This window comes from Lytechinus variegatus, chromosome 10 (assembly GCF_018143015.1).
Source record: "Lytechinus variegatus isolate NC3 chromosome 10, Lvar_3.0, whole genome shotgun sequence".
Taxonomy (NCBI): Eukaryota; Metazoa; Echinodermata; class Echinoidea; order Temnopleuroida; family Toxopneustidae; genus Lytechinus; species Lytechinus variegatus.
In genome coordinates, this window is record NC_054749.1 from 30039788 (window position 1) to 30052372 (window position 12585).

Sequence of the window (12585 nt, forward strand, 5' to 3'; positions counted from 1 at the left end):
TCACGTCTTCAAAAATGGCGGCGTGAAGAGCGTGAGAAAGCCTCGATATACAAACAAATTTCAAGAGTGCCTGGGTAAACTTGGGACCAAATGTTGATGCTTGCTGGTGGTTCGCGCCAAGAATGAGAAGGGGTACAGAGGTTGAACGTGACCTACCGTGCTGATGATCGAAAAACGGTAGCACGTCAACGGACAATATTTTTTTTTCTTTATGCGACCAGGGAGGAAGGGGAGGGGGGCTGTACTATTACAGCTTACCTGGATAACATAAAGGACTGGTCACACCGCCCGAGCGTTGTTGGCGCGGTCGTGGAGCGGTAGGGAGAGAGGGTCGAATTTCGTTCACAAAATTGGGGAAAAAATCTTAAACAAAATAAAAACAATCGAAATAGGAAATGGTGAACGGTAGCGAGCGGTGATGATTTTTTTTCTCTCCGCTCAACGACCGCTCCAACAACGCTCGGACGATGTGACCAGGCCTTAAGAGGCCTTATTCCTCAAGAGTCCTCTTTTGAAGATTTGCGTAAAGAAAATGTCACTCGAAATTGTACAAGCGCATCTTACCTTCACTGCCTAATTTTAGAATTTCCTATTCATGATGTAGAATCTCAAATCAGTCTAGCTTCAGTGCATAAAATAAAGAATACTCCACGTTGTAGTCTATACAATGTAGATATTGATGTATACCTACCACCCATGGGAACTTCCATCTTTCATAGCTCTTATTGTTCAGACTTTGACATTTCCCTCCCCATTTTTCATTTCTTTTGTATTTTACTTATAAGTTGTGTCCCCCCCCCCCGTAAGTGACACCCGGGCCACGCACCCCCCCCCCCCTCCCTACATTGAATAAAAACACACTGGCGGTATTCATAGATAACCACATGCATGGAATATGAACGTAACATCGAATAGTGTTAAACGTGCAGAATGCGTTATGATAACACAGAACACCGTGAATTTAAACCGACTGATGTAACTGTTTGAACACCCTTCACTGTTTCGTGACTGCATAATCTACTTTTCGGTGGTATATACTTCAGTGATTCTTCTGTCATGTCTGTTGTACAATCTCTTACATGTCTTATGATCATGATCATGATAATGATAAGCGGGATGTGCAAATGAAGATTATGTTACCATGACAACCCCTCCACACCATGGTGTATTTATGTGATCACTGCTAAGATGTATGTAGGCCAGTGGAAACACGGGTAACATTTAGCACGATTCTAACCATTATTGTCATGTCTGAATAGTTTCGTATTATTGTAAAATTACATAGCATTCTAAATGCGATTGCACCTTCATCATCTAATCAAGGAGATATCACCTCGATCTAATCAACCTCTTGACGAAGCATGATAATCGTTATCAGATTTCGGCTATTTTTGGATAGCAAATATCTTTCCTTGAGCTTTTTGTTGTGATTTGTTTTGTGTCTTTTTGCTATGAATGCCACAAATTTTCAATAATCACAGAAAAAGGCCTACATATAGATTTATGAAATTATCATTATTTGTATTTTCCGAATTAAAAAATTGATTTGACTTTGAGCTTTTGATTTTTTTCCTCCAGTGTATCAAAAATATTTTATTTTTAGGTTTGATAACCAAGTTTTAGTGAATAAAGCATTAGACTAGTTTATAAGTTAATTTCGGAGAACGAGATAACAATCATTTTCATAAATGTACCCTAGATCTCATGATATAAAAAGGCTATAATAATCATGCAAACGACGGATTTACATTACATGTCGGTTAACGAAATGGGGCAAATATGAAAATAACTTGAAAATGTTAGTGTCTGGTTTCTATAACCTGCCAATTGACAGCAGGAGGACACGATATTGATATGATATGATTTTCCGCATCGAAATCGCACGAGATGATTTCAAATAGCTGAAATTATTAATATTTCACGTTGTGGTCGACTGTTTCCTTATTCTTATACGCGTTATTAATGATAAAGCTCTTTGTACCCCCCATAACCGTGTATACTATATAGCACGCGTGAGTTTATCACATGGTATTTATTTTTGGTGAAAAGCGGATAAAGAGGGGGATATGAAATTAGTGATATTTTGTCATTTATATTATTCTCCGTTGTATATTATGATGTTCACCTTTTCCACGAAAGAAACAAGACAGTGAATGAAGGGAAAGTGTGCATGATGGGGGGGGGGAGGGAGGACGAAAGGGTTTGGGAGAGGGGAAGGGAGGGAATGAGAGAACAGAGGAGATAGAGACGGGGGTAGGAGAAAGAGTAGATGTGATGCTAGCAAATAGAATTGGCAAAAGAGGAGGAACGGAGGGAGCGTATAAGAGAGTGATATACATATAAATATGGTGTCATGATCAATGATATACAATCTGACAAATGTAGCTGTCGTCATGGAAACGGTAATGCGTAATATCGGTAAACATTTGAGATGAAACACAAATTCGGAGGGGAAATGCGGAAATCAGTCGCGTTGCGGACTCGACCCAAGCAGGTTCGTGTTCAGAAATAATACTCTTCAAGTATGTACGGACAATATACAGGCTATTATGATTGCGTGCGTGTAATATGTATTTCTCTGTGCAGGAGAGCAAAATATTTTAGTTTTGCTGCGTAATATGTATATCATCAAAGAGTTAAATTACTCCGTGCTAATGTTTCTTGTTTCTGCGTGTGATTGTATTTTACATTATTTGCAGCGATCCATTTAAAAAAATCATACTGAATATTTCAGATATGTCATGTATGTGATACCCATATATTTAGGTAGGCTATACTCTGTATATAGGCCTGTAGCTCCATGTTATTCAACTGCAAAAACTCCGGTGTTGATTTAACACCAGCTCGGAATCTATTATGTCCACACCAGAGAAGTATTGAAACAACACCAGTTTGGAATCAAACCGATGCTGTTTTGATACTAAAATTGTGTTGTATAAACACCTATCTGGTGTTAGACCAAAACCAAACTGGTGTTTTTAACACTTCTCTGGTGTGGACATAATATACATGTAGATTCCGGGCTGGTGTTAAATCAAATATAGTGTTTGCAGTGTATTTGGTAGTATTGTATGATCCTTATATAACAGTACTGGGGCCCGTTGCAGAAAGAGTTGCAATCAAACGCAACTCTAAAAATCATGCGCAACTTGATTTTCAACCAATCAACAGCTCGCATTTGGGACTTGCGATTGATTTCTTGGCTTGCGTTTAAACGCAACTCTTTCTGCAATGGGCCCCTGATCTGCATGTGTACGAAATAGAGATCGTAGGAACTTTGATGCAGAGGGGGGGGGGGGGGGGGTAAGACTTGAGCTGAGTACGGATCAAATTTAACAAGGAGTTAAAATGTTTATGTTTGAAAATATACTAAACTTAGAATTACACTTAAGGTTATCGTCCCAATCGCATACTTTTTAATTTCTTTTTCTTTTTTTTTGGTTAAAGGCCCCGAATTACAAGTGATTTTGATGGTATGGTCTTCATATAGAGATCTAGGTTGAAATGGGAGCGTAAAATTTGGGAAAGGGAAGAGAGAAAGAAGAAAGACAAATGAAGATAGAAAAAGGAGTGAAAGAAATAATGACACAAGAAAAGGGAAAGGGGGAGATAAAAAGAAAAAGAGAGAAAGTGAGTAAGAAAGAAAAATGACAAAGAGGAAGGAGGAAAGAATGTAAGAACGAAAGAAAGATAAAAGAAAGAAACATAAATAGATAGAAAGATAGAAAGAAAGGAAGGAAGGAACGAAGGAAGGGAAGAAAGAAGGAAAGAAAGAAAGAAAGAAAGAAAAGAAAAGAGGAAGGAGCATTGACGTGAAGAAGAGATCAGCTCGAGAGGGAGTGAGAGAGATAGGAATTGATACCTGATGCTTGATGCACTGATGCTCTTGTGTCTCTTTTTCGAGCTTTCATTGTTTACCCAATTCTAGTTTCGCGTGAATAGCCTATCGAATGTTAGTATTACAACGAGTGAGTATTTACCTACCCTGTGTTATTACGATGCGTACCCATTCTCCCCGGCTAGTACTGGCCGCCAGTATGCGAAACCCGTTACAATTCTACGCTAACGTAATTCGAAACTCAAGCACAGTGAGCGAGCCAGCGGTGATATGATTAGCGTTCTGCCCCGAACTCCCGGCGGGCCAGGCCGGCTCGTTACCGTGTAATTACCATTCGGTTTGGAATGCCGCCTACTTAACGATGGCGGTCGATTAAGTGATTTTTGCTGCAATCTTGTTTATCCTTCAAAACCAGTTACATTCTCCCCCCCCCCTCTTTCGCTCTTTCTCTTCTCCCATATCTTTCTTTGTGTTCAGCTATTATAGGCCTACATCATAGATATTGATTTGGGAAAGTTTAAGCGCAATTCAATGCCAAATACCGACGCAACGACAAAGTAGTTCCATTATTTTAGTTTCACATCCATATTTGGAAATCGCTACTCCACTTCAGACCAAAGCGCTGATGTTTAATATCATCACACTTATTTCGTTCCTTCATCACCTCTTCAGTTCTGTTTCGACGTCATTTTTGTTACCAATCACAATCCTCTCCCATCCTCTCTTCATCCTTCGCTTCTGTCCTTCATCTCATCTTTTCCCCCTTTTCTTGTCTTCTCCGTCTTATTCTCTTCTCCACCTCCTTCATCATTATCATCTTGTTCTTCATCTTTTCCTCCTTTTCCCCCTCCTTCTTTTGCTTCTTATTCATCTTGTCCTTCCTCTTCTTCTTGTTTCTTCTACTTTATCTTCTTCTTTTTCTTCTTTTTTTCCCTCTTCTTCTCCTTTTTTGTATCATTATTATTGTTGTTTATAATTCTCATCATCATCATCATAATCTCCCTCCGTCATTATCGTCTTACTCTTCTCCTCGTACGACTCTATAATACTTCGGGTTTTGTTCTAATTATTCATCACATTCCCATTTTATTTCAGAGTTCTCTGTCCTCCACCGAATTCACATAGTTTACAATAACAGATGAAATCAGATTTAAAAAAAGATAATTTCGATATTACATGGTTTAACCCCCCCCCCCCTTAGAGATTATAGTTCTAGATTTCAACGCTGTAAAGATGGGGTGGATCCCCCCCCCACCAAGAAAAAAAAGAAAATGTAGGAAAAGGAAAGGAAGGGAATGTTGAAAATATTGTTTACTTGATACTTTGTCAAAATCTATTTTAAAAATGACTTATACTTTAAAACGTGAAATTCGTGCTCATAAAGGTTTGATTTTTTGCTCTCTCACTTCGTTCGCTCGCATCTTGTTCGAATATTCGCTCATTCTGCTATAGCCACCCTCAAAATATTTGGCACATCCCGAATCAATTTTATTCACTCCAATCTTATTTTTTTCTAATTTTTATTGTTATAATGTTGATAGTATCATCACTCACTATTAAAAGGCAAATAATACACCAAACGAAAAAAAAATAACAAAAATGGTTAGAATCTACCTAAATTTTGCTTGATTTTGAATTGACAATTTAAAGCGGGACGCATACACCTTCAGATCGGTTATTTTGACCAAACATATTTATTTAAGACCTCCTCTACCCTTTAAGGTGACAAAGTTATTTCGTGCAGGTATATCCACAGAGAAGAAAACAAAATGAGATCTTATTGTGGCTATGAAATGGACATTTCCCAATCGTCTTAATTATTTTTAATTGGTATATGATTGAATTGTTTGTTGCTGCAGCGCATGTCTATTTTATTTATTTATCATATTTCATTTCCAGGAAGGCAATGACAAGTTATTTCTGTTGGCTCTGAAGATTTTGAGGTCGAGCAGATTTCAGTTTACACTGCTTGATAATCAACAAATGAAATCTCAAATCTTACAATGATTATTCAGTGATTTTTCATAACGTGAGCTGTAGAGAGAGCAATGCGTGAGACTTATTTGGAATTTTCTTATAAATCTTGTATAATGATGAAAAGTGACTGTCCTTTTCATTTCTTTTGAAGATTGAACATCCTAATTTTGAAGCTTGAATATTATATTTACGTCGAGAAGACTTTATGATAAATGGTATTTTCAACAAAGGTAATAGTTTCCTTTTCTATTGTTACTCTTTCTCTCATTTTCCAGGTCGACGCACCAATTCCAGATGTTGTCCCACGCCCAGAACCCGTTGACATCAAGGAAGAGCCGGGTGAGAATGGGGAGGGTAACAGCAGCAGCGCCAACTCAAACACTCCCACTGTCTCCCCTTGTATGCTGCCATCTACGTCGACTAAGCCACCAGGCACCATGCCAGCAAGGACAGCTAGTATCGTTGGACAGGTCAAACGAAAACTCGCCCAAGATCTCTCCTCGTCATTTCTTTCGTCGTCTTCAGACGACGACACCGACGACGTCGGGCCTCCATTGCTTCAAAAGGAAACACCGATAAAGAGATTATGTGGTGGTTTTAAAGCTAAGTCTATTCCAAAAGTTAAACGAAAAGACTCATCTTTGATTAAGAAATCTAAGTCATCTTTGTCAAATGGTAAAGCAAAGTCGGCCCCTGTTACTCCTGTTGCACCGAGAAATCCGGTATCACTTAAGAGGAAAAAGAAAGAAGGTAAAAAGAAGGTGAAGAAGAAGAAAAAGATGCTGCAACCAAAGGTATCGCTGAAGAATCCATCACCTATAGTAAAAATCCGTATCATGCGGAAGACGAAGAAGGACGGAACAGTCATTCGAACCAAGCATTATGAACATAAAGATGGCTCGATCACTATCCGCAGATTAAAACCAAAAGACAAGAAACTGAAAGGGAAAGGGAAAGAAAAGGGTAGTCTTAAAATCAACAAGACAAATGCCGTTGTCCGTAAAGAAAGCCTGCCGAAATTGAAGAAGAAGAAAAAGAAATTGAAGGTAAAACAGCAACAGCCAGTGACTGCGCTGCCAAAGAAAGTGAAATCAGAAAAGAAGATTGCGAAAGTGAAAACAAAAACGAAATTGAAGGTAAAGAAACAAAAGGTATCGCCCCCATCAAAACCACTCCCGCCACCACCACATTCCCTTTCGCGCCATTCATCAACGACATCTTCATCGTCGTCGTCATCATCATCATCGTCCTCCTCATCGTCATCTGCGTCCCCGTCACCGTCGCCATCACCAATGCCACCGTCTTCGCCCAAACACACCTCCCACCATCACTCGTCATCGCTAGTGTCGAGACCCGTCAAGTCGGAGGTGACTGCCGAGCTCGTACCACCTCCCAAGCATGTTGCCGAGGTGAAAGAAACGGAGTTCGGTAAACTCGGCCCAATAAAGATCGTCATCCGGAGCAATTCACGATCATCAGAAGTTGACGAGAAAAGCCCAAGGAAGGACAAGAGTCCCATGGGTCACAAGAAAGAGGGAAGTTTGTTTAGCCCAACTGCGCCCTTGGAATGTAGTCTTATTAGTCCGACACCTGATCCGCCTTTGCCGACAATCACGGAGAGCAGTGACAGTGTCAAAACAACTAATGTGGTTTCAAGTGGTGGCAAATCCGGAAATACACCAAGCACCAAGTCCAGCAGCACTGTCACCAACGGTGTTAAATCAAGCACGGTCAGCAGTCCCAAGTCAAATGGTACCATCAATAGCTCCATCAAGTCAGGTAGTCACTCGAAAAGCGGTGTAAAGTTGGGATCCGATGTAAACACGGGGAGCTTTAAGAGCAATAGCGCTGCCGGGAACACGAGTATGAAGAGCAGTAGTGCTGCCGGGAACACGAGTTTGAAGAGCAGTAGTGCTGCCGGGAACACGAGTTTGAAGAGCAATAGCGCTACCGGGAACACGAGTTTGAAGAGCAGTAGTGCTGCTGGGAACACGAGCTTTAAGAGCAGTAACGCTGCCGGGAACACGAGCGTGAAGAGCAGTAGCGCTGCCGGAAACACGAGCTTGAAGAACGGTAGCTCTACTGGGAACACCAATGTGAAATCCAGTACCTCGATCGGTAGCATAAGCTCGAAAACAAATAGTTCGTTGGTGAATAACGGAGTAAAGCCTAGCGGCTCGACAGGAAATGGCGGGGCGAAGCCGAACGGTGTGACGACGACGACAACGAGTGGCGGAGTGAAGCAGACTGCTACGACAGCGATTGGCGAAACGAAGCCGAGCGGCATGACAGAGAGTGATGGTTTGAAGCAGAGCGGAATGGCAGGGATTGGCGAGACGAAATCGAAAGGCACAGCAGTGATTGGCGGGGCAAAGTCGAATGACTCAAAGACAAGTAGCGGGGTGAAGCCGATCAACACGGCCGAGAATGGTGGGATGAAACAGAGCGACATGGCAGGGAGTAGTGGGATGAAGTCGAATATCACGGCGGTGGATGCCGGGGTGATGCCGAGCGGCACGGGAGGAAATAGCACTGTGAGGCCAACCGGCACGACGGGGACTGACGCAGCAAGGCCGAATAGCGCGGTGAGCCCGATTAGCGTGGCAGATAACAACATGGAGAAACAGCAAATTTCTGCCGCCACGAGCCCGGTCAAGACGTCCACTACAGCCTCTGCAAGCAGCGCCAAGCAGGACCATACTCCAAACAGTAGTGCCAAGTCGAGTGTTGTAGCAAATTTTAAATCAAGTAGTATGTCTATCAACAACAATACTAAATCTAGTCTCATCTCCAAGACTGTAAAACCAAGTGGCAAAATCATCAGCAGTGCTAAGGTGTCTATCAAGGACAAGATATCGAGCAGTAAAAAGGCACCTCTGAAAAGTCCACCGGCTTCCAAGAACATAGTAGAGAGCAGTCCATATGACTACGAAGATGAAGATGATTGTCCACTGGTTATAGATGAGAAACCATCGAATAAATCCGAGAAGGTGAAATCCTCATTCAAGAAAGACAACGTCGCATCAATGAAACAAAATTCATTAAATCCAGAAAAGAAAGTGAGTGAAAAAGTATCTAATGTTCCCAAAGCTGTTGACAAGAAACATGACACCAAACCTGCTGGTACTAAGGACTGTATCAAGAACAGCAACTGGAGTTTGAATCGCTCTGAACTTATGCCAAAGAAAATCAATGCATCAACCCCAACTGCATCACCAACATCTTCTTTTCCAAAGACCAACGATGGGTCGAGTAGACAAGACGCACCAACGAGAGCGACGAATCAAGATTTAAAAACCAAAAATAGTAATTTAAGTCAAATGTTAAACGCACCATTGCGAGAAAAAGTCGTTCCAAAGACGACTCCAGCTCATAAGTCACCTTTCACGACTCCTGCAAATTCTTGGAACAATCAAATAATTGGAAGCCTAAATGGAAAACCAAAACCCTATGAAACGGTTGTAAATCGCGTAGAATCCGTTACGAATCGTCCCCAAACCGTTCAGAGTCGCGAGATAATGAAAGCCCCTCCCCAAGCTTTCATAAAACAGAAGAATGGACATTCAATCGCAATGGATTCACCTAACTTGCCATCAAGAGCGAAGCCAGTTACAGGGGTGGAAAAGCCTAAGCCCCCTGGACAATCTCTCAAACGAAATCTCAGCCCTGTCGAATTGAATAACAACATCACAAAGACTCTTGATAAACGCGGAAATGTTATAAAGGACCCGGCCAAATTGCATGAGAAAACGAAGTGTGCTAAAACAATATGCAAAAGTGTAGCCCAAAACGTGGAGAAGAGAGATGGTTTGTCGACGTCGCTGCCGCCTCATCCTCCACCCATTCGAGTTCCCGTCGTCCCGAAATCGATCCTTACTGTCCGAACCGAACAGAGAGCATCTTCGTTCACCGCGATGCCGGTAGATTGCCCCCTGGATCTGAGCATGAAATCCCCATCTGCTGCGAAGATCAAGCGAGAGCTATGGCGTCCGCAGCCAGAGAAAGTGGAGAATATTCTCGTAACCGACGTGAAAATGGGAGAGTTTACCTTCACCATTCGAGAAAGTAATACCGCTGAGGGTTTCTTCTCGCAATCATGATGGATTGATCACATCCACTTCCGGTAGAAAATACATCATTTCATTATTTTGATTCCGGATTTTTTTTTTCGTTTATTTAATAGAATGTAACTGAAATATTATTATTTTTCGTTGATTAATGATTTTGTGATTATTCCCTTCCTGTTTGCTTCTCTCATTCTTTATTTTGGGGTCAGTTTATTTTTCCTTCTTCTTGCACAATCATTATCATCATTATTATCATCATCGTCATTATCATCATTATCTTCATCTGATTTCATTTTTTCTATTTTATTTTATTTCTTCTCCTTTATTCATCATCATCTTCTTCCCCGTCTAACTATCTGATCATGACTATGTATACTACTTCTGATTATTGCTCATCTGATATACTACATTTCGGGGGAGGTGATTTGATTGACCTCAATTTCAAAGTCTTGATTATCATTCTTTTTCTTTTATTTTGATTTCATTCGTGGATTTCGGTACATTATATTATCAACACCACATCTAATAATTTATCTGAGGAAAGATGACATTTATTTTGATGTAGGAATTCACTAAAATTTGCCAATTTATTTTATGTGTGTCATTATAAACGCTTGTTTGTTGTTATGTGATATAATTTTATGATCATGAATGTACTCATATTGTGATCATTGATTTACCCAAAGAGAGCAATGGATGACCTCCAGAATTATACTGTTTAATTACACTACACTTGAAAAACAAATATTACGAATGTATATTATGAATGCACTTGAAATATATACAGCACTGCCGTTGTATTATAATATTATACGGGATGAGTTAAGATTTAGTTGAAAGCGAATTGAAAACAGTTATTTATTGACAGAGTGACGAAACGATTGAATTTCGATATGTAGTCTGAAAATGTGTTATGTCGCTCAGCGTTGTCATCGATTATTAATAGAAAAAACGATTCTTAGCTGTTATACACGATGACCCGTAATGGCATAGTATCGGTTTGTGAAATATCTGGGGTGTTTTGTTTGTTATGGTATAGAGTGTTAAATAATTAACATTTTGTCATGATTATTTATTGTGTAAAATCGTCGTAGATTCATGTCGATGGAGAAAATTGTATTTTTTACTATTGATATTGGACCAAATCTGCTTTATACTGCGCATGTTAAAGCTTTCTATTATGCGAATATATTACTGTTACGATTAACATGTTTGATAATGACCACCACAATTCGGTCATTGGCTCTTATTCAGGAACTCGTACATAAATCGAATATATCAATTAGATTCCCTAGACAAAACTTGAGCACAATCAAATTTGTTTTAACAGTAAACGATTCCACTGGTGCTGAAATATTTGTCCTGCTCTAAATCTTTTCATCGTAATAACTCCATCTAATGAAGGCAAAAGCTGCATCATGGCGTGTTAACGAGATTAATTTCATGCACGTGAATTCAGACGTTATTCAAAATTTTGAGTCTCTGATAAATAAGTTTTTGGGGCAATATCTTTTTTTTTTCAAGAAAACAGTATTCCCAGTTGTTAATGTGACATTTAGCTTGAGATATGGTGCTAGTTAGTACCACTGTGCGTTAAAACCTTTTACAACCTTGATATTTTTCATTTAAAAACAGTCATGCACCGCTTTTTGCTAATAATCTTGCCGCCATTAACTAATTTCATATTAAACCATGCATGGTATAGCGATTGTAAATGACTACACGTTGTTATCATTGTCAATGTGACCAACGCACCGAGGAATATTGTATCAACATGCTTTTGTTTTCAGTTACCTTGACAATTTGTGATAAAAACGAGAATGCAGGTTTGATAGATGAAATTGTGTGAAGGAAACACATGGCGGCATAAAAAGACAGAATTTGAAATTCAAGCGAAGGAAGGTAAATTCATCGGGAAAAGTTAGCATATTTGATAGAAAATAATAAAGAGGTATTAGAAAGAGAAAATGAGAAGATATATAGTTATATATACATGTTTGATGAAGAAGAACTTTGTTATATGTTTGTGATTAGTATTATAAAAATGAAATATTTGTATATACACTATGACATTAGTTTCACACTTTATGTAGTCCACTGACAAACGGAAAATATATCAGTATTATGTGTTAATATTTACTTGATTTTATTTGTAAGATTATATGCCATATATTTTGTGCCGGAATATTATCTTCTTAAAGGTACGTGCGAGTTTCTTTTCAGTATATTATATTCAGTGTCATTACATGTGTTGGAAATACCAGCTCTAAACATCTTCTCTGAGTGATGGCGTCACGAAAGTATGGTCTCGTTAGATAATATTGAATGTAATTCTTTTTCCTGGATTAAAGGAAATATTCAGCAGTACCTGAACATATAGAATTAACTACAATGAATCGTAATTTCATGAGAAGTGTTTGACATGCATGAAAACTTTTTTTTATATATATAATTCGGATCCCGAAAATTGCTTCAATGACCTTCTGGTAAAATCAAGCTTTATGAGTCGTTGGTTTTTCCCCCTACCTTGCTGTATATGAATTTGTATTTTGCAACAATATTTCAAATACTGGTAGTTTTCTTGGCTACCTTTACTTGAGTTGAGTCGAGATTGTTGTTAACCAATGCAGTGTTTTTTTTTCTTGAAAATATATATTTCTTGAATTTTCGACCTGCGATCAAGATAAAGTCTGTTTTAACATG

General features: G+C 39.3%; 1 protein-coding gene across 1 annotated transcript; it reads left to right on the forward strand.

Moving 5' to 3' along the window:
- The first annotated feature begins 5928 nt into the window (after positions 1-5928).
- Positions 5929-10024, forward strand: LOC121422819 (serine/arginine repetitive matrix protein 2-like). Its single transcript, XM_041618028.1, has one exon. It carries the CDS (start codon positions 6028-6030, stop codon positions 9913-9915), a length of 3888 nt encoding a protein of 1295 aa, XP_041473962.1. The 5' UTR covers positions 5929-6027; the 3' UTR covers positions 9916-10024.
- The last annotated feature ends 2561 nt before the right edge of the window (positions 10025-12585 follow it).